Genomic DNA, 27,924 nt, shown 5'->3' on the forward strand with positions numbered 1-27,924 from the left:
TATGAGGTGATGAGATGAGATAGAGGGGTGGGGTGGGTTGCATTGATACTGTACCAGGTGGAGATGAGATGGAGGAGTGGGGTGGGTTGCATTGATACTGTACTGGTTTGAGATGAGATGGAGCAGTGGGGTGGATTGCATTGATACTGAACGGGGGAGATGAGATGGAGTGAGTGGGGGTTGCATTGGTACCCTGTAGGGTGGTGATAAGATGGAGGGGTGGGTTGCAGTCATACTGTAAGGGGTTTAGATGACATGGAGGTGTGGGTGGGTTGCATTGATACTGTACCAGGTGGAGATGAGATGGAGGAGTGGGGTGGGTTGCATTGATACTGTACTTGTTTGAGATGAGATGGAGCAGTGGGGTGGATTGCATTGATACTGAACGGGGGAGATGAGATGGAGTGGGTGGGGGTTGCATTGGTACCCTGTAGGGTGGTGATAAGATGGAGGGGTGGGTTGCATTTGTACTGTAAGGGGTTTAGCTGAGATGGAGGTGTGGGTGGGTTGCACTGATACTGTACAGGGTGGAGATGAGATGGAGGGGTGGGTTGCATTAATACTGTACCGGGTGAAGATGTGATGGAGGGGTGGGTTGCATCAATCAATCAATCAATCAATCATTGTATTTATAAAGTGCTCTACTTACCTGCTAGGGTCTCAAGGTGCTGAGGCAAGTAGTAGCATTACTACTGTACTGGGACAAGATGAGATGGAGAAGTGGTGTGGGCTGCATTGATACTGTACTCGGTGGAGATGAGATGGAGGGGTGGGCTGAATTTATATTATACCAGAACGAGATGAGATGGAGGAGTGGGGTGGGTTGCAATGATACTGTACCAGGTGTAGATGAGATGGAGTAGTGGGGTGGGCTAATTTGATACTGTATGGGGTGGAGATGAGATGGAGGGGTTGGGGTGGGTTGCATTGATACTGTAGGGGGTGGAGATGAGATGGAGGGTTGGGTTGTATTGATACTGTAGGGGTAGAGATGAGATGAAGGGGTGGAATGTATTGATTCTGTGCAGGGTGGAGATGAGATGAAGGGGTGGAGCCAATTGCATTGATGTTGTACTGGTGGAGTTGAGATGGAGGGGTGGGTTGCAGTAGCACTGTACAGGTTGGAGATAAGATGGAGGAGGTAGGTGGGTTGCATTGATACTGTACTGGGTGGCGATGAGATGGAGGAGTGGTTGGGTTGCTTTGATACTGTACTGGGTGGAGATGAGATGGAGGAGTGGGGTGGTTTGCATTGATACTGTACGAGGTGGCGATTAGATCGAAGGGTGTGGCGGGTTGCATTGAAATTGGATAGGGTGGAAATGAGTTGGAGGGGTGGAGTGTGTTGCATTGATACTGTACATGGTGGAGATGAAATGAAGGCGTGGGTTGTATTGACACTGTACAGGATGGAGAGGAGATGGAGGGACGAGTTGCACTGATACTGTATATGGTGGAGATGAGGTAAAATGGGTGGGGAGGGGCAGGTTGCATTGACACTGTATATGGTGGGGATGAGATAAAATGAGTGGGGTGGGTTGCATTGATACTGTATGGGGTGGAGATGAGATGGAGGGCGTGGGATGGGTTGCATTGATACTGCACCAGGTGGAGATGAGATGGAGGGGCAGGTTGAATTGATACTGTATATGGTGGAGATGATATAAAATGGGTGGGGTGGGGTGCATTGATACTGTATGGAGTGGTGATGAGATGTTAGGCTGGAAAGGGTTGAATTGATGCTGTACGAGGTGGAGTTCAGATGGTGGGTGGATTGCAATGCTACTGTACGGGGTGAAGATGAGATGGAGGGGTGGATTGCATTGATACTGTATGGGGTGATGAGATGGAGGTGGTGGAGGGTGCATTGATACTGTATGGGGTGGTGAGATGGAGGTGGTGGGAGGTGCATTGATACTGTATTTCGGTGATGAGATGAGATAGAAGGGTGGGATGGGTTGCATTGATACTATACAAGGTGGAGATGAGATGGAGGAGTGGGGTGGGTTGCATTGATACTGTACTGGGTTGAGATGAGATGGAGGAGTGGGGTGGGTTGCATTGATAGTGTACGGGGTGGAGATGAGATGGAGGAGTGGGATAGGTTGCTTTGTACTGTATGGGGTGGAAGTGAGATGGAAGGGGTGGGGTGGGTTGCACTGATATTGTACAGGGTGGGATGAGATGGAGGGGGTGGAGTAGGTTGCACTGATGGTGTATTGGTGGAGATGAGATAGAGGGGTAAGGTGCATTGCATCAATACTGTATGGGGTAGTAATGAGATGGAGGGCGTGGGGTGGGTTGCATTGATACTATAGGGTGGTGGAGATGCGATTGAGGGGTGGCTTGGATTGCAATGATACTATAGGGAATGGAGATGTGATGGAGGGCTGGGGTGGGTTGCATTGATACTGTAGGGGTGGAAATGAGATGGAGGGCATAGGGTGGGGTGCATTTATACTGTAGGGGATGGAGATGTGATGGAGGGGTGGGGTGGGTTGCATTGATACTATAGGGGTGGAGATGAGATGGAGGGCATAGGGTGGGTTGCATTGATACTGTACGGGGTGGTGATAAGCTTGAGGAGGTGGGTGGGTTGCATTGATACTGTACTGGGTGGAGATGAGATGGAGGAGTGGGGTGGATTCAATTGATACTGTACGAGGTGGAGATTAGATCGAAGGGTGTGGTGGGGTGCATTGAAATTGTATGGGGTGAAAATGAGATGGAGGGGTGGAGTGGGTTGCATTGATACTGTACATGGTGGAGATGAAATGAAGGCGTGGGTTGTATTGATACTGTACAGGGTGGAGAGGAGATGGAGGGGCGGGTTGCATTGATACTGTATATGGTGGAGATGAGGTAAAATGGGTGGGGAGGGGTGGGTTGCATTGATACTGTATGGGGTGGAGATGAAATGAAGGCGTGGGTTGTATTGATACTGTACAGGAAGGAGAAGAGATGGAGGGGCGGGTTGCATTGACACTGTATATTGTGGAGATTAGATAAAAAGGGTGGGGTGGGGTTGGTTGCATTGATACTGTATGGGGTGGAGATGAGATGGAGGATGTGGGATGGGTTGCATTGATATTGTACCTGGTGGAGATGAGATGGAGGGGCAGGTTGAATTGATACTTTCTATGGTGAAGATGAGATAAAATGGGTGGGTTGCATTGATATTGTATGGAGTGGTGATGAGATGACGGCTGGAATGGGTTGAAGTGATGCTTTACGAGGTGGAGTTCAGATGGAGGGGGAGGGGTGGATTGCAATGCTACTGTACGGGGTGAAGATGAGATGGAGGGGTGGGGTGGGTTCTATTGATACTGTACAGGATGGATATGGGATGGAGGAGTGGGGTGGGTTGCATTGATGATGTAGCTGTGGAGGTGAGGAGCAGGGGTGGGGCGAGTTGCATTTATACTGTACAGGGTGGTGATGAGATGGTGGGGTGGATTGAATTGATACTGTATGGTGTGGAGAGATGGAGGTGGCGCAGGGTGCATTGATATTGTATGGGGTGGTGAGATGGAGTTGGTGGGGGGTGCATTGATACTGTACTGGGTTGAGATGAGATGGAGGAGTGGGGTGGGTTGCATTGATACTATATGGGGTGGAGATGAGATGGAGGAGTGGGATAGGTTGCTTTGTACTGTATGGGGTGGAAGTGAGATGAAGGGGATGGGGTGGGTTGCACTGATATTGTACAGGATGGGATGAGATGTAGGGGGTGGAGTGGGTTGCACTGAGGGTGTATTGGTGGAGATAAGATAGAGGGGTGGGGTGCATTACATCAATACTGTATGGGAAGTAATGAGATGGAGGGAGTGGAATGGGTTGCATTGATACTTTGGGGGTGGAGATGCAATTGAGGGGTGGCTTGGGTTGCAATGATACTGTAGGGAATGGAGATGTGATGGAGGGGTTGGATGGGTTGCATTGATACTGAATGGGTGGAGAAGAGATGCAGGGTGTAGGGTGGGTTGCATTGATACTGTACGGGGTGGTGATGAGATGGAGGTTTTGGGTTGGGTCGGTTGTATTGATACTGTAGGTTTGGAGATGAGATAAAGGGGTGGGGTGGGATGCATCGATTCTGTACAGGGTGGAGATGAGATCGAGAGGGTTGTGCCAATTGCATTGTTACTGTACCAGTGAAGATGAGATGGAGGGGTGGGTTGCATTGATACTTTACGGGGTGGAGATTAGATCGAAGGGTGTGGCGGGTTGCATTGAAATTGTATGGGTTGAAAATTAGATGGAGGGGTGGAGTGGGTTTCATTGATACTGTACATGGTGGAGACAAAATGGAGGTGTGGGTTGCATTGATACTGTACGTGGGGGGATGAAATGGAGGTGTGGGCTGCATTGATACTGTACATGGTGAAGATGAAATGGAGGCGTGGGTTGCATTGATACTGTACATGGTGGAGATGAAATGGAGGTGTGGGCTGCATTGATACTGTACATGGTGGAAATGAAATGGAGGTGTGGGTTGCATTGATACTGTAAATGGTGAAGATTAAATGGAGGCATGGGTTCCATTGATACTGTATAAGGTGGAGATGAAATGGAGGTGTGAGGTGGGTTGCATTGATACTGTACAGGGTGGAGATGATATGGAGGGGTGAGGTGGGTTGCATTGATACCTAGACTTCTCTGTAGATATACCATGGCATGCTGATTTCTTATATGGGTCATTTAGCACACCCCATGAGCATGTGTGCAGTATCAGTCAGTGTACTCTGTGAGCATGTGCATAAAACTAGTCAGTGTAATCCATGAGCATGTGTGAAGCATCAGTGAGTGCACTGAGGACAGTGAAGTACTAGTGAGTGCACTCCATGAGGACAGTGAAGTATCAGTGAGTTCACCGGGGACAGTGAAGTATCAGTGAATGCACTCCTTGACCTCCATGAGGACAGTGAAGTATCAGTGAGTGTACTCCATGAGCTTGTGTGAAGTATCCTTGAGTGCACTTCATGAATACAGTGAAGTATTAGTAAGTGCACTCCATAAGGAAGGGGAAGCATCAGTTAGTGCACTACATGATGACAGTGAAGTATCAGTGAGTGCACTCCATAAGGACAGTCTACAATCGATGAGAGCACTCCAAGAGGATAGTATAGTATCAGTGTGTGCACTCCATGAGCATGTGTGAAGTATCACGTAGCGTATTTCCGGACCGTGCGCGAAGTATCATTGAGTACACTCCATGAGGACAGTCAAGTATCGCTGAGTGCACTCCATGAGGACAGTGAAGTATCAGTGAGTGCGTTCCATGAGTATGCATGACGTGCCAGTGAGCAGTCTCTGTCAGGGCGCATGAAGTACCAGTAAGAACTCTCCGTCAGTGTGCATGAAGAACTAGTGAGTAGTCTCCATCAGTGTGCATGAAGTACTAGTGAGTGCACAATAAGAGCATGTCTAAAATACACCTGAGTGCACTCCAGGAGCATGTGTGAAGCAACAATGAGTGCGCTCTGTGAGGACAGTGAAGTATCAGTTAGTACACTACATGAGCATGTGTGAAGTATCAGTGAGAGCACTCCATGATCATGTGTGAAGTATTGGTGAGTGCACTCCATGAGGACAGAGAAGTATCAATAAGTACACTCCATGAGTACAGTGGAGTATCAGTGAATGCACTCCATGAGGACAGTGAAGTATCAGTGACTGCACTCCATGAAGACAATGGAGTATCAGTTAGTGCACTCTATGAGGACAGTGACGTATCGGTGAGTGGACTCCATAAGCATGTGGGAAGTATTAGTGAGTGCACTCCAGGAGTACAGTGAAGTATCAGTCAGTGCACTCCATGAGGACAGTGAAGTATCAGTGAGTAGTGCACTTTATGACCATGTGTGACATATCATTAAGTGCACTCTATGAGGACAGTGAAGTATTGATGGGTGGACTCCATAAGCATGTGGGTAGTATCAGTGAGTGCACTCCAGGAGTACAGTGAAGTACCAGTGAGTGCACTCCATGAGGACAGTGAAGTATCAGTGAGTGCGCTCCATGAGTATGCATGACGTGCCAGTGAGCAGTCTCTGTCAGGGCGCATGAAGTACCAGTAAGAACTCTCCGTCAGTGTGCATGAAGAACTAGTGAGTAGTCTCCGTCAGTGTGCATGAAGTACTAGTGAGTGCACAATAAGAGCATGTCTAAAATACACCTGAGTGCACTCCAGGAGCATGTGTGAGGCAACAATGAGTGCGTTCTGTGAGGACAGTGAAGTATCAGTTAGTACACTCCATGAGCATGTGGGAAGTATCAGTGAGAGCACTCCATGATCATGTGTTAAGTATTGGTGAGTGCACTCCATGAGGACAGAGAAGTATCAATAAGTACACTCCACGAGTACAGTGAAGTATCAGTGAATGCACTCCATGAGGACAGTGAAGTATCAGTGACTGCACTCCATGAAGACAATGGAGTATCAGTTAGTGCACTCTATGAGGACAGTGAAGTGTCGGTGAGTGGACTCCATAAGCATGTGGGAAGTATTAGTGAGTGCACTCCAGGAGTACAGTGAAGTATCAGTCAGTGCACTCCATGAGGACAGTGAAGTATCAGTGAGTAGTGCACTTCATGACCATGTGTGACATATCATTAAGTGCACTCTATGAGGACAGAGAAGTATTGATGGGTGGAATCCATAAGCATGTGGGTAGTATCAGTGAGTGCACTCCAGGAGTACAGTGAAGTACCAGTGAGTGCACTCCATGAGGACAGTGAAGTATCAGTGAGTAGTGCACTCCCTGACCATGTGTGACGTATCAGTAAGTTCACTCCATGAGGACAGTGAACTATTGGTGAGTGCACTCCATAAGGACAGTGAAGTATCTATGAGTGCACTCCATAAGCATGGGTGAAGTTCCAGTAACGGCAATCCATGAGTATGTGTCAAGACTGAAGTGCACTCCATAAACATGCATGAAGCACCAATGAGTGTGCACCATGAGCATGCGTTCGCATTAGTCAATGCACTCCATTCGGATAGTGAAGTATCAGTATGTAAGTGCACTCCATGGACATGTGTGAATTACAGTGTGTGGAATCCATGAGAATGCGTGAAGTATTTGTGAGTGAACTCCTGAGCATGCATGAAGTGCCAGTGAGTACACTCCATGAGAATTTATGAAGTACTAGTGAGTGTAATCAATAAGGGCTGCGAAGTACCAGCACGTGCACTCTATCAGTATGCATAAGATATCAATGAATGCACTGTGAGCATTAGGGAAGTACCAGTAAGTGTGCAGTCCGTGAGCATTTGTGAATTACGTTCTGTGCACCCCAAGAGCATGCATAAAGTAATAGTGAGTGGACACCATAGGCATGCATGAAGTACCTCTTAGTGTGGGTAGTTAGTTAGCATGGCTTACCACAGTGTATTCCTTGAGGACAGTGAAGTACCAGAGAGTGCACTTGTACACATGGATGAAGTACCAGTGAGTGCAGTCGTACGCATGCAAGAAGTACTGGTGAGTGCACTTTATGAAGACATGTTAAGTACCAGTGAGTGCAGTTAGTGAAGTCATGATAAGTGCCAGTGAAAGCACCTCGTGTAGGCATGTTATCTACAAATGAGAGCACTCCATGAGTACTGTGGTGCATCATTGAGTACACCCCATCCTCATACGTAAAGTACCAGTGAGTGCACTCTCTGGGCATGCTTGCAGTATTAGTGAGTGCACTCCTTGAACACTGCTGAAGTGCCAGTGAGTGCACTTCATAAAGTGATGTTAAATACCAATGAGTGCAATCCATGAGCATGCATGAAGTACTAATGAGTGTACTCCATGAACATGGGAGAAGTGCCTGCATGAAGTAATAGTGAGTGCACTCAGTGTTCATGTGTGAAGCGCCAGGAGAGCACTCTGTGAGCATGCGTGAAGGACCATGGCATGCACTCCATGAGCTTACTTGAAGCACCAGTGAGTAAACTCTGACATGTTATGAAAAAACTGGTGGGTGCCTTCCATGAAGGTGTATGAAATACTAGTGAGTGCACTCCATGAGCATGCCTAAATTACCAGTGAGTGCACTCTGTGAAGGTATGTTAAGGGCCACTGACTGTACCCCCATAAGCATGCCTGAAATACCAGTGAGTGCACTCTGTGAAGGTATGTTAGGGGGCCACTGACTGCCCCCATAAGCATGCCTGAAGTACCAGTGAGTGCACTCTGTGAAGGTATGTTAGGGGGCCACTGACTGCCCCCCATAAGCATGCCTGAAGTACCAGTGAGTGCACTCTGTGAAGGTATGTTAGGGGGCCACTGACTGCTCCCCATTAGCATGCCTGAAGCACCAGTGAGGGCCTTTCGTGAGGTCATGGTAAGCTCCAGTGAGTGCACTCTGTAAAGGTATGTTAGGGGCCACTGACTGTACACCTATACGCATGTCTGAAGTACCAAAGGGTGCACTCAGTGAAGGTATGTTAGGAGCAACTGACTGCACCCCCATATGCATGCCTGAAGTACCAGTGAGTGCACCCAGTGAAGGTATGTTAGGGGTCACGGACTGCACCCCCATAAGCATGCTTGCAGCACTAGTAAGAGCCTTTTGTGAGGTCACGGTAAGCTCCAGTGAGTGCACTCACTGCTTTGTCTTTTCTTCCACAGGTCGGAGGCAGCCAACAGCATCCTCAGGAGCTCTGCCTCCAAGGGGCGCTCCTATGTCCTGTCGGCAGCCAAGAGGAGCACCGGGTGAGTCTGGAGCACTGCACTGACATCTGAGGAAGCAGTGCTGTAGGTGTGGTGCTGCAGCACCAGCACTGACATCTGAGGAGCCAGTGCTGTGGGTATGGTGTTGCAGCACCGGCTCTGACATCTGAGAAGCCAGTGCTGTGGGTATGGTGTTGCAGCCCAGCACTGACATGTGAGGAGCCAGTGCTGTTGGTGTGGTGCTGCAGCACTGCACTGACATCTGCAGTGCTGTTGGTGTGGTGCTGCAGCACCAGCACTGACAGCTGAGGAGCCAGTGCTGTTGGTGTGGTGCTGCAGCACCATCGGTGACCTATGAGGAGCCAGTGCTGTTGGTGTGGTGCTGCGGCACTGCCAGGCCCTCAGTCAATGCCAGTAGTCTTGTGATGATGTTTTTCTGCTATTGTTTTATGACCCATCTCTGAGCTCTGAGGCTGTGCAGTGTAATTAGCAGTCACAGGCATAGGAAGAGCTCTCATAGATAGGAAGCAGTCACAGGCATAGGAAGAGCCCTAATCAGGCACAGGATAGGAAGAGCTCTCATCAGGCACAGGCACAGGAAGAGCCCTCACTGGCAGGAAGCAGCCACAGACAAAGGAAGAGCTTTCATAGATAGGAAGCAGCCACAGACAAAGGAAGAGCTCTCATAGATAGGAAGCAGGCACAGACAAAGGATGGGACCTCAAAGGCAGGAAGCAGTCACAGGCACAGGAAGAGCTCTCATCAGGCATAGGCACAGGAAGAGCCCTCATAGGCGGGAAGCAGTCACAGGCACAGGAAGAGCTCTCAATGATAGGAAGCAGTCACAGGAAGAGCCCTCATCAGGCACAGGATAGGAAGCACTCTCATCGGGCACAGGCATAGGAAGAGCTCTTGTAGATAGGAAGCAGTCACAGGCACTGGAAGAGACCTCAGGGACAGGAAGCAGTCAGAGGCACAGGAGATCTCGTAGACAGGAAGCTGTCACAGCCACAGGAGGAGATCTCATGGACAGGAAGCAATCACAACCACAGGGGGAGATCTCATGGACAGGAAGCAGTCAGAAGCACAGGAAGAGCCTTAAGGGACAGGAAGCAGTCACAAGCATAGGAAGTGATCTCATGGACATGAAGCAATCACAGCCACAGGATGAGATTTCAGTGAGAGGAAGCAATCACAGCCACAGGCGGAGATCTCAGGGACTGGAAGCAGTCACAGACACAGGAAGAGCTCTAAGGGACAGGAAACAGTCACAACCATGGGAACTGATCTCGTGGACAGGAAGCAGTCACAGCCACAGGAGGAGATCTCAGGGACTGGAAGCAGTCACAGACACAGGAAGATCTCTAAGGGACATGAAGCAGGCACAGGAAGAGGTCTACCAGACAGAAAGTAGTCACAGCACAGGAAGAGCTCTAAGGGACATGAAGCAGTCAGAGGCACAGGAAGAGGTCTACCAGACAGAAAGTAGTCACAGCACAGGATGAGATCTCAGGTACAGGAAACAGTCACAACCACAGGATGAGATCTCACGGACAGGAAGCAAGCAGTCAGAGGCACAAGAAGACCTCTAAGGGACAGGAAGTAGTCACATGCATAGGGAGAGGTCACAATGACAGCAAGCACACACAGACAGGAAACACCTTCCTAATATGGCCCAGTGGCCTTCATAGGAGGAGCCCTTAGGGCGTCACAACTGCTTTCTTTCTCAGGGTATCTCGCAGACCTCGCCTGTCAAGTGACAGCTTCTCTCTGTTCCATTTACAGGAGCCCAACGCAAGAGGTCCCCGCGCCCTTCAAGGCCAGCTGGTGAGTACCTAGCTGCTGGGCAGTGCCTGTTGGCACTCACTGGAATAGTGCTTGGAGGCTGGGAAATGTCGGGTTGTGAGCTTTACATGAGGTGACCCCTCCACCTTGGAAGCTCCAACCCTTCTTGCTGTCACTGTTGCCAGTATTAATGCCCTACATGCCCGGGGTGCCCAGGGTGTGTGCCATGCTGAAGGCATGGGCTGAATCCACAGCGAGACATTACTTCACTCCTCACAAGACTCCCTCACACCCGTTCCTGCTGCTAAGCCAGCATTTTGGGTGCAGAAGGTGACCCTGCAAGGTGCTGAGCACGTGGAATGCGGTTACCAGGTGACTTCCGGTCCGGCCTCCATCTTTAGAGCCAGTTACAGGTTAGCGGGATTCAGTGCTGGGTACCAGGGCCTGAACTCCAGCAGACCGTCTCTGCGCCATGGCGCACCCTGAACCATGTGCCACATGCACAGGCCGGGGCAGGGGGCTGATTACACAAACTACCCTCTGAGGAGGCGCAAACACCGCCCACACCTGCCCTGAAGGGAGGGCACTAGAGACAGATGGACCTCTGTGCAGAGAGGCAAGGCGTTCCCCTGCAGGCAGGTCCAGCGGGCTGCTGCAGGGCCCCTCGCCCCGGGCCACCTTTCCTACGGGCCCCTTCAGGGCACACTGTTTGCCATCCCTCTGTGGGGCACAGTCAGTGTTCCTCCTGGCAGATTCTGTCTCTGCACCCACATCTAGAATACAACACTGGTGCACAGGCACTTGCATGAGGCTCCCCCCGTGAGTGAGGCACTGCCCTGCTCTCATTTCTCTAGCATGAAATGTGCGCCAGCACCATTCATGTGACCGAAGGAGCAGCTTCAGCATCTGTGGCACTTCAGTAGTACTGAAGTGTCACAGGAACACAGCCTATGGGCCCTAACACTTGTTGTGCCCCTTGGACACTTTCTGTAACACTGCCCCAAGAGCTGAAATTAGGAGTTACATCCACTGCATTCCTGGGTACTAGGGAGAAAATACCCGTCACTACATCCCTGAGACCTTGAAGGAACACACCACACCCCCATCACCTAGGAAGAACACACCCTTCACTACACCCCCCAGGACCTAAGAAAACACACCCTTAACTGCACCCCCAGGACCTAAGAAAACACACCCTTCACTACATCCCCAGGACCTAGGAAGAACACACCCTTCACTACAACCCCAGGACCTAAGAAAACACACCCTTCACAGCACCCCCAGGACCTAAGAAAAACACACCCTTCACTACATCCCCAGGACCTAAGAAAACATACCCTTCACTACACCCCCAGGCCCTAGGAAGTAAACACCCTTCACTACACCCCCAGGACCTAGGAAGAACACACCCTTCACTACACCCCCTGGACCTAGGAAGAACACACCCTTCACTGCATCCCCAGGACCTAGGAAGAACACACCCTTCACTACAGCCCCAGGACCTAAGAAAACACACCCTTCACTACACCCCCAGGACCTGGGAAGAACACACCGTTCACTACACCCCCAGGACCTAAGAAAACATACCCTTCACTACACCCCCAGGCCCTAGGAAGTAAACACCCTTCACTACACCCCCAGGACCTAGGAAGAACACACCCTTCACTACACCCCCTGGACCTAGGAAGAACACACCCTTCACTGCATCCCCAGGACCTAGGAAGAACACACCCTTCACTACACCCCCAGGACCTAAGAAAACACACCCTTCACTACACCCCCAGGACCTGGGAATTAAACACCCTTCACTGCACCCCCCAGGACCTAAGAAAACACGCCCTTCACTACACCCCTCAGGACCTAAGAAAACACACCCTTCACTACACCCCCCAGGACCTAAGAAAACACACCCTTCACTACACCCCCAGGACCTAAGAAAACACACCCTTCACTACATCCCCAGGACCTAGGAAGAACACACCCTTCACTACAACCCCAGGACCTAAGAAAACACACCCTTCACAGCACCCCCAGGACCTAAGAAAAACACACCCTTCACTACATCCCCAAGACCTAAGAAAACATACCCTTCACTACACCCCCAGGCCCTAGGAAGTAAACACCCTTCACTACAGCCACAGGACCTAGGAAGAACACACCCTTCACTACACCCCCTGGACCTAGGAAGAACACACCCTTCACTACACCCCCAGGACCTGGGAAGAACACCCCGTTCACTACACCCCCAGGACCTAAGAAAACATACCCTTCACTACACCCCCAGGACCTAGGAAGAACACACCCTTCACTACACCCCCAGGACCTAGGAAGAACACACCCTTCACTGCATCCCCAGGACCTAGGAAGAACACACCCTTCACTACACCCCCAGGACCTAAGAAAACACACCCTTCACTACACCCCCAGGACCTGGGAATTAAACACCCTTCACTGCACCCCCCAGGACCTAAGAAAACACGCCCTTCACTACACCCCTCAGGACCTAAGAAAACACACCCTTCACTACACCCCCCAGGACCTAAGAAAACACACCCTTCACTGCACCCCCAGGACCTAAGAAAACACACCCTTCACTACATCCCCAGGACCTAGGAAGAACACACCCTTCACTACAACCCCAGGACCTAAGAAAACACACCCTTCACAGCACCCCCAGGACCTAAGAAAAACACACCCTTCACTACATCCCCAAGACCTAAGAAAACATACCCTTCACTACACCCCCAGGCCCTAGGAAGTAAACACCCTTCACTACAGCCACAGGACCTAGGAAGAACACACCCTTCACTACACCCCCTGGACCTAGGAAGAACACCCTTCACTGCATCCCCAGGACCTAGGAAGAACACACCGTTCACTACATCCCCAGGACCTGGGAAGAACACACCGTTCACTACACCCCCAGGACCTAGGAAGAACACACCCTTCACTAGATCCCCAGGACCTAGGAAGTAAACACCCTTCACCAACCCCCCAGGACCTAGGAAGAACACACCCTTCACTACAACCCCAGGACCTAGGAAGTAAACACCCATCACTACATCACCAGGACCTTAGAAAACACACCCTTCACCACCCCCCAGGACCTAGGAAGAACACACCCTTCACTACAACCCAAGGATCTAAAAAAAACCATACCCTTCACTACATCCCCAGGACCTCAGAAAACACACCCTTCACTACACCCCCAGGTCCTAGGAAGAATACACCGATCACTGCATCCCCAGGACCTAAGAAAACACACCTTTCACTACACCCCCAGGACCTAGGAAGAACACACCCTTCACTACAACCCCAGGACCTAGGAAGAACACACCCTTCACTACAACCCCAGGACCTAAGAAAACATACCCTTCACTACATCCCCAGGACTTAGCAAGAACACACCCTTCACTACGCCCCCAGGACCTTAGAAATCACAACCATCACTACATCCCGAGGACCTAGGAAGAATACACCTTTCACTACATCCCCAGGACCTAGGAAGAACACACCCTTTACTACATCCCCAGGACCTAGGAAGAACAGACCCTTCACTACACCTCCAGGACCTAAGAAAACAGACCCTTCACTGCATCCCCAGGACCTAAGAAAACACACCCTTCACTACATCCCCAGGACCTAGGAAGAACACACCCTTCACTACATCCCTAGGACCTAAGAAGAACACACCCTTCACTGCATCCCAAGGACCTAAGAAAACACACCCTTCATCGCATCCCCAGGACCTAAGAAAACAGACCCTTCACTGCATCCCCTGGACCTAGGAAGAACACACCCTTCACACACCCCCAGGACCTAAGAAAACACACCCTCACTACACCCCCAGGACCTAGGAAGAACATACCCTTCACTCCATCCCCAGGACCTAAGAAAACATACCCTTCACTACATCCCCAGGACCTAGGGAGAACATACCCTTCACTCCATCCCCAGGACCTATGAAAACACACCCTTCACTACATCCCCAGGAACTACGAAGAACACACCCTTCACTACACCTCCCAGGACCTAGGAAAACACACCCTTCACTACATCCACAGGACCTAAGAAAACACACCCTTCACTACACCCCCAGGACCTAGGAACACATACCCTTCACTGCACCCCCGGGACCTAGGAAGAACACACCATTCACTACACCCAAAGGACCAAAGAAAACACACCCTTCACTACACCTCCAGGACCTAGGAAGAACACACCCATCACTGCATCCCCAGGACCTAAGAAACACACCCTTCACTACATCTCCAGGACCTAGGAAGAACATACCCTTCACTACATCCCCAGGACCTGGGAAGAATACAGCCTTCACTACACCCCCAGGACCGGGGAAAACATGCCCTTCACTACATCCCCAGGAGCTAGGAAGAACACAGCCTTCACTACACCCCCAGGACCTAGGAAGAAGACACCCTTCACTACATCCCCAGGACCTAAGAAAACAGACCCTTCACTGCATCCCCAGGACCTAAGAAAACACACCCTTCACTACATCCCCAGGACCTAGGAAGAACACACCCTTCACTACATCCCTAGGACCTAAGAAGAACACACCCTTCACTGCATCCCAAGGACCTAAGAAAACACACCCTTCATCGCATCCCCAGGACCTAAGAAAACAGACCCTTCACTGCATCCCCTGGACCTAGGAAGAACACACCCTTCACACACCCCCAGGACCTAAGAAAACACACCCTCACTACACCCCCAGGACCTAGGAAGAACATACCCTTCACTCCATCCCCAGGACCTAAGAAAACATACCCTTCACTACATCCCCAGGACCTAGGGAGAACATACCCTTCACTCCATCCCCAGGACCCATGAAAACACACCCTTCACTACATCCCCAGGAACTACGAAGAACACACCCTTCACTACACCTCCCAGGACCTAGGAAAACACACCCTTCACTACATCCACAGGACCTAAGAAAACACACCCTTCACTACACCCCCAGGACCTAGGAACACATACCCTTCACTGCACCCCCGGGACCCAGGAAGAACACACCATTCACTACACCCAAAGGACCAAAGAAAACACACCCTTCACTACACCTCCAGGACCTAGGAAGAACACACCCATCACTGCATCCCCAGGACCTAAGAAACACACCCTTCACTACATCTCCAGGACCTAGGAAGAACATACCCTTCACAACATCCCCAGGACCTAGGAAGAACACACCCTTCACTACACCCCCAGGACCTAGGAAGAACACACCCTTCACTACATCCCCAGGACCTAAGAAAACACACCGTTCACTACACCCCCAGGACCTAGGAAGAACACACCCTTCACTACACCCCCAGGACCTAGGAAGAACACACCCTTCACTACACCCCCAGGACCAAAGAAAACACACTGTTCACTACACCCCCAGGACCAAAGAAAACACACTGTTCACTACACCCCCAGGACCTAGGAAGAACATACTCTTCACTACACCCCCAGGACCTAAGAAAACACACCCTTCACTGCATCCCCAGGACCTAAGAAAACATACCCTTCACTACATCCCCAGGACCTAAGAAAACACACCCTTCACTACACCCCAGGACCTAAAAAGAATACACCATTCACTACAACCCCAGGACCTAGGAAGAACATACCCTTCACTACATCCCCAGGACCTAGGAAAAACACACCCTTCACTACACCCCCAGGACCTGGGAAAACATGCCCTTCACTACATCCCCAGGACCTAGGAAGAACACACCCTTCACTACACCCCCAGGACCTAGGAAGAACACACCCTTCACTACATCCCCAGGACCTAAGAAAACACACCGTTCACTACACCCCCAGGACCTAGGAAGAACACACCCTTCACTACACCCCCAGGACCTAGGAAGAACACACCCTTCACTACACCCCCAGGACCAAAGAAAACACACCCTTCACTACACCCCCAGGACCTGGGAAGAACACACCCTTCACTACATCCCCAATATCTAAGAAAACGTGTGTTCCTTCACTGCAACCCTAGGTCATGCAGAGTTGGTTTTGTACAGAGGGAGGCTGGGTACCAGGCTTAGTCGAAGACCATGCGCTCATCCCCTGCCACACGCACATACAAGGCTTGCGCACACGCACTATCTTTGTCAGACACTGTTGATTTCCATATAATAAGTGCTTGAAATGGAAATGTGGAAGTCAGGTAGTGTATGTCCCAGAGTACCTTTTTACTGCAGAGAAGTGCTGGTACTATTCCACTGAAGGCATTGGAGCAGTGCCGAGGAGTGCCAGTACTCTCCCCTCCAAATTATAGAGGTGCAGGTACTGGGTACCTTATAATACCTGCCACCCATTTGAAGCACCGAATATGATCAATGATGCCATTTGAGATGTCATCAGTGAGGTTTTTTTAAGATACATTGCAAGGGAAAGTTTAAAGAAATAACACAAAACTTCTTCAGAAATGGCAGTCTGTAAGATCAGGGGAGAGGGAGTGGGGTAACGACCAGAGCTGCTCACTTTGAAACTGGGGAACCAGGTTTGAGTCTCGGCATCAGGTCAACATCCTATGCTTCTGGGCAAATCACTTTGGCCCTCATTACAACCTTGGCGGGCGGCTGAGGCCGCCCGCCAAGTTTGAACCACCGGGCGCCCGCCAATGCGGCCGCACTCCCGCCGGGTCTATTATGAGATCCCCGCTGGGCTGGGCTGGCAGGCGGAAACCTGGTTTCCGCCCGCCGGCCCAGCGGGGATCTTGCCCGCAACACGGGAGCCAGCTCCAAATGGAGCTGGCGGTGTTACGGCTGTGTGACGAGTGCAGTTGCACCCGTCGCGCTTTTCACTGTCTGCATAGCAGACAGTGAAAAGCTCCATGGGGCCGTGGCAGGGGGCCCTGCACGGCCCATGCCAGTGGCATGGGTCGTGCAGGGGCCCCGCAACTCCCCTTTACACCGCCTTTTCATGGCGGTTCAAACCGCCATGAAAAGGCTGGCGGGAAGGGGACTCGTAATCCCCTGGGCAGCGCTGCAAGCAGCGCTGCCCTGGAGGATTAAATCTGCCGGGACAAAAGTGGCTGGAAACCGCCGGTCCCGGCGGAGCGACCGCAGAGCTTCTGCTGAGGTCGTAATCCCCCTGTAAGCACCGCCAGCCTGTTGGCGGTGCTTCCTCCAAAACAGCCCTGGCGGTCGAAGACCGCCAGTGTTGTAATGGCCCCCTTTATCTCCCCATTCCTAGAAAAATGAATGTGTCCTTGTTAAATGTTACTCGTGCTCTTGTAAAGCACTCTAATACCCAGGGTGTAGCTTCAGAGGGGTGTTTGGGGTGTGACACCCCCCCAAATAAATACATTCTGGGCTTCGTAGTTGGGTCTCTGAGCTCTGTGTCGGGCCTGTGTCGGTTTCTCTTGTTATCCTAAATTCACTAAGACATTTAAATGTGTTCATTTTTTGGATCAGGACCTTATATCTATTCAACCCAAGATTTACAAAGATTTCACATACGGGTTGTATCTCTTTTATGATGCAGCCTGACTCAAGATCCTTTTGGGTTTTTACAAAGCCACACAAACGTCTAGTTGCACGACTGTGTAAAAAAAGTAACACAAGGCAGCGCATTGTGTTGCCTTTTATTACTTTCCATCAGGCAGGCATTTTATGGGTGTTGCGTGGGCATTCCCAGGCATCCACCCAGGGCTCTTAATGAACACCCATAGTTACATAGGTCTAAATTTAGAAAGATTTTGCATCTGGGTTGAGTCACTTTTTTGACGCAGCCCCAATGCAAAATCCTTTTTTTTATATTTTCAAAGCCATGCAAATGTCGATTTCCCTGGGTTGGTGAGAAAAAGTATCACATTGCAGCACAATTCGCTGCCTTGTGATACTTTGTGCCAAGTAGGTACCCCGTGAGAGGAGCGGGGTGTTCCCTTGCATCCACCAGTGCATTTTGACACAAATCCATATTTACAGTGTGACATGGGCTTGTGCCGCAATGGTGCGTCTGTCTGAGCCTGGTCTCATGAGGAGAAATGCCTTTATTTCCCCTTGTTCTTCCTTCTTTGAAAGTGTGCTGCATTCTGCAGCCCATGTGAAAAGACGAAACACCCTACAAGGATAGTTATTGTGCAGGAAGGTATTCTTCCTGCACAAAAACTACCCTGATCATAATGCAGACACCTTTGCACCATGGCATAAGGGTGCCTATGTTGGCTCAAAGCGGCCCTAACTGCTCCAGCACATGGATCCAGCAGAACTGTGGCATTCCTTTGAAGAGATGCCTGGTCAGCTCTCTTCAGGTATCACAACTCACTACAGCAACTTTGTCTGCTGCACTGCGTTGCACCACTTAAAAAAAATATATACCCCTTAGTAACTGGTTCGCCAAAAAAGTAGCAAATCTGCACCCATAGAAGTACTCATTGGATGGATGAAAATTTACTGGGTTTTGGAATCCAAAACCATTGGCAGTAGCAGGCTTGGAAACCTACGCCTTTCTCAGGCGTCGAGGCATTCTACGAATGTTTGCGTATAGTCTAACCACTGGCCATCCCTAGGGTTATCATTCCAAACCGAGGTTTTTCACCCACTGAGCCACTCTAGACAGAGGGGCTGATTTAGGATTTAGCAGACGAAATAAAGGCAGACAGGGTGACGGAGGACTTTACTGCCTCTTTACTCCGCCTGTCAAATTTAGAGATGTCCATCTGCCCGGCAGACATCTCTAGACACTGGCAGGAACATCCATCCTCCTGATTCTTGTCAATGTTTGGAAAAGTTAAAAAGACGGCTCCATCAAACATGACGTCTGCCCGCCAAATGTTTGCAAAGTTTTTTATTTTTCAAAACAAGCTCCCAAAGCTGGAGTTAATTTTTGAAGAAAAAAAAAAACAACGATGCCCACACCAGTTTTCTCCCATGGTGCAGGGTTATTTTTCTTTTTTACTGTGCCTCGCCTCCAAGATAGACCTGGAGTTGGCAATAAAAAAGCCATCTTATCATCCACTCTGAACGGGCGGACAGTCGGATTGATTACTTCTGATGACGGCTACTCTGTTGGGCTGCGGAAGGATGTTTTACACTGACAGAGCACGTTTTACTCCATCAGCGTAAAACTTGTGATAGGCCCAACTCAAAATTGGGCGGGAAGACTTAAAGGGGCAGATTTACAAGAAAGTGGCACATCAGTTCTTGCATCCACCTTTCTCCCTAATGACACCATGGTTGCACTATATTTACAATACAGTGCACCATGGTGGTCGTTACCACAACAGCATCAAAATGTTGACGTTATTGTGGCGGTTTGCTGCAATAGCGTAAAAAATGTTGATGTTAGTGCAGCAAAACACAGGAAGGCCCATTGATTAAAATGGGGGAGTCACTTTAACGCCTGCTCTGGGCAGGCGTTAAAAATGGAGGTAAAAATGGCGCAGTGAAACCTTGTACATTTTTATGCCATTTTTACAGGCCTCCCTGCGTGGGAACGCCCCACCTTGCTTTCATTATATCTAAAAATGACGCTAATGCGACATTAAAGAGGCGGAAGGGGCTTGTAAATCTGCCCCTAAGCTTGGCGGACAGGGTACCCCTCATCGTAGCAGCAGGGTGCCTGCCCCCCAAACTATGAGCCAGCCTAAGGAGCCCACCTGACGCAAGTCAGTACCGACTGCTTCTATTGAGAACTGACCATCCCGGGCCTTGGTCACCCACACGTCCACCCTCTGCCCAACTGTGTCTTCTTAGCGCTGAAATGTAAGAGTCACACCCCGACAAGACCTTCAGGTGAGCTCGCGCTGTGTCCAAAGATGACAACCTGCGCCAACTATCAGCCCTAGGTGTTTCAATGACATCGAAGTTTACTTCAGGTGGCCACCGGAGGGCGCAATGTGCCCGTGTGTTTGCATGAAAGGGTGGGCGTGTCCGGGTTCTGCCTTCTGTAGGCTCACAAGGTACCCCCCACCTTTGGTTGTGACGGGTCTCAGCTGTGAATGGGACAGGTCATACCCGGCTCTTGAGCCTGTCTCTAACCTTCAGCTTCGAGGCGCTTGAAGCCAGCCTCACTTCCCTACCACAAATGCCCCCAAGACTTTGAATGAGTCTGAGACTGAAAATGGTCACGTTTAGAGGTAGAACTATAAAACATTGTCCCTGCGGCACTTGGATGAGAGCTCAGTGAATGTCATTCACTGGTGCCTGCCAGCTCACCCCTACAATCCCCACTTGGAATGCTCCACTTCCGAGACTACAAGGAGGGGCGCGGATTACCCCACGGAGGGACACGTGAATAGTCGTCTCCTTTCTCTAAACCTTCTACCTGGTCCGGAGAGAGACAGAGGGGCCAAAGTCAGACTCCCGTGGCGCTGTCTCTAAACACAATCTCTATAGCGCCAACTTGCTCCCCGCATGGAGTGTGGCGCTAGAGTCGCCAGAGTCAGACTGGCGAGGGTCTCGTGAACATGGTGGGCCAGCCTTAGCTACTGACCCCGTTGTGCCACCGTGTGCCAGGCACTGCGTGTCATCCTACAAGGGTCAGGGTCATGCTCCCTTAGGGTCTCACACTGGCACTTTATCCCTGGCACTGCATACAGTGTTAGATGGACTGACGCCAGACGCCAGGGGGCCTTGTGGGCATCCAGAGACACCCCTTCCCACTATCCCAAACCTGACACTTCATCCCTGGCACTGCATGCAGTGTTAGATGGGCTGAGACCAGACACCAGGAGGCCTCGTGAGCATCCAGTGACACCCCCACCCCCACTATCCCCACCCTGGCACATTATCCCTGGACCTGCATGCAGTGTTAGATGGGCTAAGACCAGACGCCAGGAGGCATCGTGGGCATCCAGTGACATCCCCTCCCACTATCCCAAACCTGTCACTTTATCCCTAGCACTGCATACAGTGTTAGATGGGCTGAGGCCAGACGCCAGGGGGCCTTGTGGGCATCCAGTGACACCCCTTACACCTATCCCCACCCTGGCACTTTATCCCTGGCACTGCATGCCGTGTTAGATGGACTGAGGCCAGACGCCAGGTTGCCTCGTGGGCATCCACTGCAACTTTACCACCATCCCAGCCTGGCACTGAGGGCAATGCATGAGACTGCAGTCAAGGAAAGTGACATCTAACTTGTCGTTTGTTCCTTTCAGGGTGGAGGTGCAGGAAGAGGGGAGAGGAGCCCCCCGGGATCACATCCCACCCAACGCCGGCCCCAGGAGCAGCGGAAGTCTCAGCAGGTGACACTTCTCAGCAGCAATGACTCTGGGTGTTGGGTGTCAATGAGGTCACTTAGTTTATATCAAGTTATTGCCAACAGAGACATATTGATACTTCTCTACAAAATATAGGTGGTACCTCTACAGGTCTGCCCAACATGCTGCAGTTTGTAGAATATTTCGAATCTTTAGTTATATTGCAAAATATTTGTAAGTGGAGTTTTGGGAATAAACTAGATAGTTCATAAATATGTATTCAAGTTCACAACTTTTGCCTAGAAACATTGCGATTTTTACCTAGAACACAAAGCTTGGCATTGTGCCTATAAGCAGCCATGCCAGCCTGGGTCAGGTACCTTCCCTGCCCCGTGTGGTGTATGCCTACCCAGGCGGAGGCCAACAGTGGCCCAGACCAGCCTCCCTGCCCCCACCCCTGTGAGTGCCTTATCGTGGTGCCACCCAAATAGATGTCATTGTGCCATTGGCTAAGGGAAGCCTCCCTGTACCTAGCAGGTGCCCTCAGTCTGGTGTAAATTCATTTAGGTAGATGTAATTTCACCACTGACCCAGACCATCCTCCTCGCTCCCCGCAAGTGCCCTCAGTGTGGTGTAAATCCACCCAGCTAGATGTTATTTCACCACCTGCCCAGACATGCCTTCCTATCCTTGTGAATGCCCTAAGTCTAGTGTAAGTCCATCCAGATACACATCATTGCACCGTTAGCCCAGACCCATTTCCCTACCCATGTGAGTGCCCTCAGTGTGGTGTAGGTCCACCTCAGTGGGTGTCATTCCACCTCTGGCCCAGGTCAGCCTCCCTGTCTCTTGCGATTGCTCTTAAGTGGGGTAAATCCACCCAGATAGGTGTCAGTTCTCCATTGGTCAAGGCCAGCCTCCCTACCCCTCACGAGTGCCCACAGAGTGGTGTAAATTCACCTGGTTAGAGCTTCTTGTGACCTAGAAGCATTCTGAACTGAGGCCTTTCACTCTAGTCTGGACACTATGCTAGGCCAAAGAATGAATTCATCCATAAATATTAAACCACCAGTGTCCAAGGCTTCCGAAAGTGCCAGAGGAGCAAGGGTTGAGTGGCATTCCATCTTCCTGGGCATTGTCTGCTTGTAGGACCTATTGCATTGGTGTATTGGAATACACACTATGCCAGTCACATGGGCTCACCTGGCTGATGGTCACATTTCTATTGAAATTTGGAGGGGTCATATAATTGGATTCTTTTCCCTTATCCATTCTCTCGAGCCTCCAATCCAGGGTGTGCTTCACACATACCCCAACCCTCCATGCACACCTGTAAAAGAACGGTATTCCATTCAAGTCCACTAGACATGAAACCTTCATGGGTGGAGGCACCAGCTTCTAGACGCGCCTTGCCAGCAGGTGCTTCACCTCTTGGTGGGAGTCAGGGGTGCCTTGCTGAGCCCTTCTCCTGGGTGTAAACCTAAGGATGGACACTGCCTGCCTCATTATATGGTGTCTTCACAGGTCCTTGTCTTGTCAACCCAGTCCTGCTCCTAAAACCATGTCCCTTAAAAAGTTGTTTTTCTGTTCTCTTCATAGCGGCGACGAACACAAGAAAACCTCTGAAAGTTCATCAGTAACTGACACAAGGTCAACCAGCTCAATCCAGAAGATCACCACTGTGGATTCACCACAGACTGTCACCAGGACAAGTTCCTCTGTCACCATGAAGACGTGCGAGAGTTCACCAGTAAACAACACCAGCACAAGCACCACCAGCAGCACAAAGAAACTAGAAAGTTCAACACTAACAGACACCAACACAGCTCCATCCTTCACCAGGAAGACGTACGAGAGTTCACCAGTAAACAACACCACCACCAGCACCACCAGCAGCACAAAGAAACTAGAAAATTCAACACTAACAGACACCAGCACAGCTCCATCCTTCACCAGGAAGACGTACGAGAGTTCACCAGTAAACAACACCACCACCAGCACCACCAGCAGCACAAAGAAACTAGAAAGTTCAACACTAACAGACACCAGCACAGCTCCATCCTTCACCAGAAAGACATACGAGAGTTCACCAGTAAACAACACAAGCACAAGTACCACCAGCAGCACAAATAAACTAGAAAGGTCAACACTAACAGACACCAGCACAGCTCCATCCTTCACCAGGAAGAATTACGAGAGTTCACCAGTAAACAACACCACCACCAGCACCACCAGCAGCACAAAGAAACTAGAAAATTCAACACTAACAGACACCAGCACAGCTCCATCTTTCACCAGAAAGACATACGAGAGTTCACCAGTAAACAACACAAGCACAAGTATCACCAGCAGCACAAAGAAACTAGAAAGTTCAACACTAACAGACACCAGCACAGCTCCATCTTTCACCAGGAAGACCTACGAGAGTTCACCAGTAAATAACAACACCACAAGCACCACCAGCAGCACAAAGAAACTAGAAAGTTCAACACTAACAGACATCAGCACAGCTCCATCTTTCACCAGGAAGACCTATGAGAGTTCACCAGTAAACAACACAAGCACAAGTACCACCAGCAGCACAAAGAAACTAGAAACGTCAACACTAACAGACACCAGCACAGCTCCATCTTTCACCAGGAAGACCTATGAGAGTTCACCAGTAAACAACACAAGCACAAGTACCACCAGCAGCACAAAGAAACTAGAAACTTCAACACTAAAAGACACCAGCACAGCTCCATCTTTCACCAGGAAGACCTATGAGAGTTCACCAGTAAACAACACAAGCACCACCAGCAGCACAAAGAAACTAGAAGGTTCAACACTAACAGACACCAGCACAGCTCCGTCCTCCGCCAGGAAGACATACGAGAGTTCACCAGTAAACAACACCACTACAAGCACCACCAGCAGCACAAAGAAACTAGAAAGTTCAACATTAACAGACTCTGTCACAGTACCTTCATCTACCCGGAAGACGTATGAGAGCTCGCCAGTGGCCAACGCAAGGGCAGCATCCCCTATCAACAGAAAGGCCTACAACAGTTCTCCAGTAAGCAGCACAAATGTAATCACAGACACCAGTAAAACCAGCTTCACAACCACAAAGAGTTATGAGGGTCCAGCAATCATAGACACAAACACAACAAGCGCATTGATCCGGAAATCCAAAGAGGACCCATTTGCAACAGATGATACAACTACCTCCATAACCAAAAAGACGTATGAGCGTTCACCAGAGATAGAGACTCATGCAACCTCCTCAATCACCAAGAGGACATACAGCAGCTCACCAGAAACTGAAACGGATGCTAAGACAACCGTTTCCTCTGCCAGCCAGGCCTATGAGAGTTCACCACTAGCAGACGGCAACACAGAAACTACAACCACGAAAAAGAAGTCACAAGAAAACTCCTTTGTGACTGAAACAAATACAAACAGGTACACCTGGAAGAGCAACAACAGCCCAACGTCCACCAGGAAGACGCTGGAGGGATCAACAGGGAATGAAATCAGTTTGACAACCTACTCCACCAGGAAGACCACAACAGGAACACCAGAAATAGAAACAAGTTCAACCACCATAGGGACAAATAAGAGCTATGATAGTCCTCCACGAGGTGGAGGTACGACAGGTTCCTCCTCCAAAGGAACAGAGCTGGCGCACACAACAGACTACCCAAGCGCTCACAGTACATATGGGAGTTCAGAAAGAACAGCCACCAGTGCAAGTCCCTCCTCCAGCAGGAAGAGCATGACGGGGTCACCGGAAACAGACAAGAGATCTACTACCACCTTTGCACGGAGTAGCTATGATAGCCTACCAGAAGCAGGACCCAGAGCCAGCCCTACATTCTCTAGAAAAGTTAATGACCGTGTACTGTCGACCAACACCAGCACAACCTCAACCACAACAAGGGATACAACCGAAGGGCCTTCGGCCAGAGAAGATTCGACCACTATGTACTCCACCAAGAAGACCCTGGAAAGGCCTGAACTTAGTGATATCAGCACCACCATCATCAAGGGGTCTGCTGATAGTTCACCAGCACTCAGCACCAGAACAACTTCCTCCATCACCAGTAAGATCCCAGATAGCTCAACGATACCTGGGACCAGTGTGACCACCTCATCCTACGGCACGAAGGAGAGGTAAGACATACCTAAGCTGTAGGCTATGTGTCTAATTGTTGCACTGCACTACCCATTGGTATTCACATCATATGTGAGATATGACATTAGGGGCCAGATGTAGTAAGCCGTTTGCATGTCGCAAACTGCAAAAATCGCAGTTTGCGGCATGCAAACGGCCGAACGCAATGCTCATTCCCAAATTGCGAGTCGGTACCGATTCGCAATTTGGGAATGCGACTCGCAAATAGGAAGGGGTGTTCCCTTCCTATTTGCGACCGCATTGCAATTCAGAGTTGCTTTGTGACCGTGAATGCGGTAGCAAACCAACTCGCAGTTACCACCAGTGTCACACTGGTAGTAACTCATTCGCAAAAGGGAAGGGGTCCCCATGGGACCCCTTCCCCTTTGTGAATGTCGACAAAAATATTTTTTCAGAGCAGGCAGTGGTCCTATGGTCCTATGGACCACTGCCTACTCTGAAAAAACGAAACCAAATGGTTTCGGTTTACTTTTCATTTTGCAACTCGTTTCCCTTTAAGGAAAACGGGATGCAAAATGGAAAAAAAACGTCTTTATTTATAAAGCAGTCACAGACATGGAAGTATGCTGACTACAGCAGGCCACCATCCCTGTGAGTGCAGGGACTCGCTAAGGGGGCGCAAACTGCGACCCACCTCATGAATATCGATGAGGTGGGTCTTTGCGACCCCATAGTGAGTCGCAGAAGGTGTCTGAGACACCATTCTGCATCCAATTTTGCGACTTGCAAATTGCGAGTCGGTCAGACTTGCAATTTGCAAGTCGCAAAATTGGATTTTCCTACATCTGGCCCTAAATTACTTTCTGTTGCTTTTTCATCAAGTCATATACCGTTCCATATTCAAGGGCATGCATGTTGCAGTAAAGTGTTACACAAATATCTGGCAACACAGCATAACATAGTGACGGTGATATACATTCAGACTTTTCTGGATGTAACACTAGTCTCACGTTATAGCTTCAGAGCCCATTTGTCAGAACATAGCGCTGCTCTTACGCTGTCCGAACCTGGACATGACAATAAACTAGCTTCCAGGCATGAGGGCCCATTTATGGTAATTGAACACTAGAGCTATGATGTCAAAACACATTGATTAGGACAAAATAGTGGTGTGAACTCTGAAAATCAGACTCTAATTTTAAAAATGTTGTTAACCTGTCTGCCTGTGGTCCACATCCAGCAATCATCCAGCAATCATTATCTTTTACAGAACTTGTGAAAGTGTCATTTCATCTAAAAAATGGTTAGTTATAATATGAGGCAACACAAGTCTGCCACAAACTACTCAATATCTAAACCTCAAGGTTTAACAGGAGACATGGAAGGTAAACATGTAGTCTGAGTTGACATTTCTTCATCGCTCTGGTTTGGGCCAGTTGCATCTTGGATTTTGGAAAAATTCCCACTTAATATTGCATCCAGTAGTCAATATTCTATATAAACCCCTGGAATTGGCCATTGTGTCTGAGAGGCCTTCACACCAGATTTTCACGAGAGGTCCTGATGGATGCTGAAGGAGCTGAGCCCAGCTGCTGTGTGTATTCCTTCTAAAGGAACACTCTCTCCCTGCTGAAGTCTGATCAACACAGCTGATCCACTTTGAAACAGGTATGCAGTGCAGAGGACCCCAATAAGCTCTACAGGCAAGTTAGAAATGCCATGCTCTCATAGTGTAGCGCATAGTAGAAGTAGCATTAGGGTGAGAGGCTGCTAGGAACATTCTAAATGCATATTAGAGATGTTCATTGTATTCTCACAGCTAGCAAAATACACAGTGATGTTTTAATTATATTCTGTGCGCTTATTATTCATGTACTAAGCAACAGAATAAAACTTTCTGACATAAACACTTTTAAATATATATGGCATGATTACAAGTGGGTTGGTATTTTCCAACCCCTGTGTAAATACCAGTTTGTGTAGGGGTTCAATCAAACACATCCGATAGTTATATGATGCTTCAAATACCCCATCCTTCATTCCATTTCGGCAGGTCAAACCTGCCCAGATGTAACAGGGGAAGAGCATCTGGTGTTTACAGTATCATTCAGAGTTTGGTGCATTAAATACCAACATCTGCACGTTGTTCCCCAGAAACTTGTAATAGGTGCTATTTATCGCAC

The 27,924-nt window shown here is 49.7% G+C and overlaps 1 protein-coding gene across 6 annotated transcripts in view; it reads left to right on the top strand.

Moving 5' to 3' along the window:
* LOC138262254 (uncharacterized) overlaps nt 1-27,924 on the top strand; it is a 265,547-nt gene that overhangs the window by 139,879 nt on the left and 97,744 nt on the right. For 3 of the 6 annotated variants that reach the window (XM_069212117.1, XM_069212120.1, XM_069212118.1), the window contains exons 11-14: nt 8,628-8,711; nt 10,455-10,496; nt 21,583-21,669; nt 23,224-25,779. In XM_069212117.1, the coding sequence (XP_069068218.1) occupies nt 8,628-8,711; nt 10,455-10,496; nt 21,583-21,669; nt 23,224-25,779 (2,769 nt within the window). The remainder of the gene's footprint in view (nt 1-8,627; nt 8,712-10,454; nt 10,497-21,582; nt 21,670-23,223; nt 25,780-27,924) is intronic. The other 3 variants (XM_069212122.1, XM_069212121.1, XM_069212123.1) reach the window with 3 other exon arrangements.

Source organism: Pleurodeles waltl, chromosome 10 (assembly GCF_031143425.1).
Source record: "Pleurodeles waltl isolate 20211129_DDA chromosome 10, aPleWal1.hap1.20221129, whole genome shotgun sequence".
NCBI lineage: Eukaryota > Metazoa > Chordata > Amphibia > Caudata > Salamandridae > Pleurodeles > Pleurodeles waltl.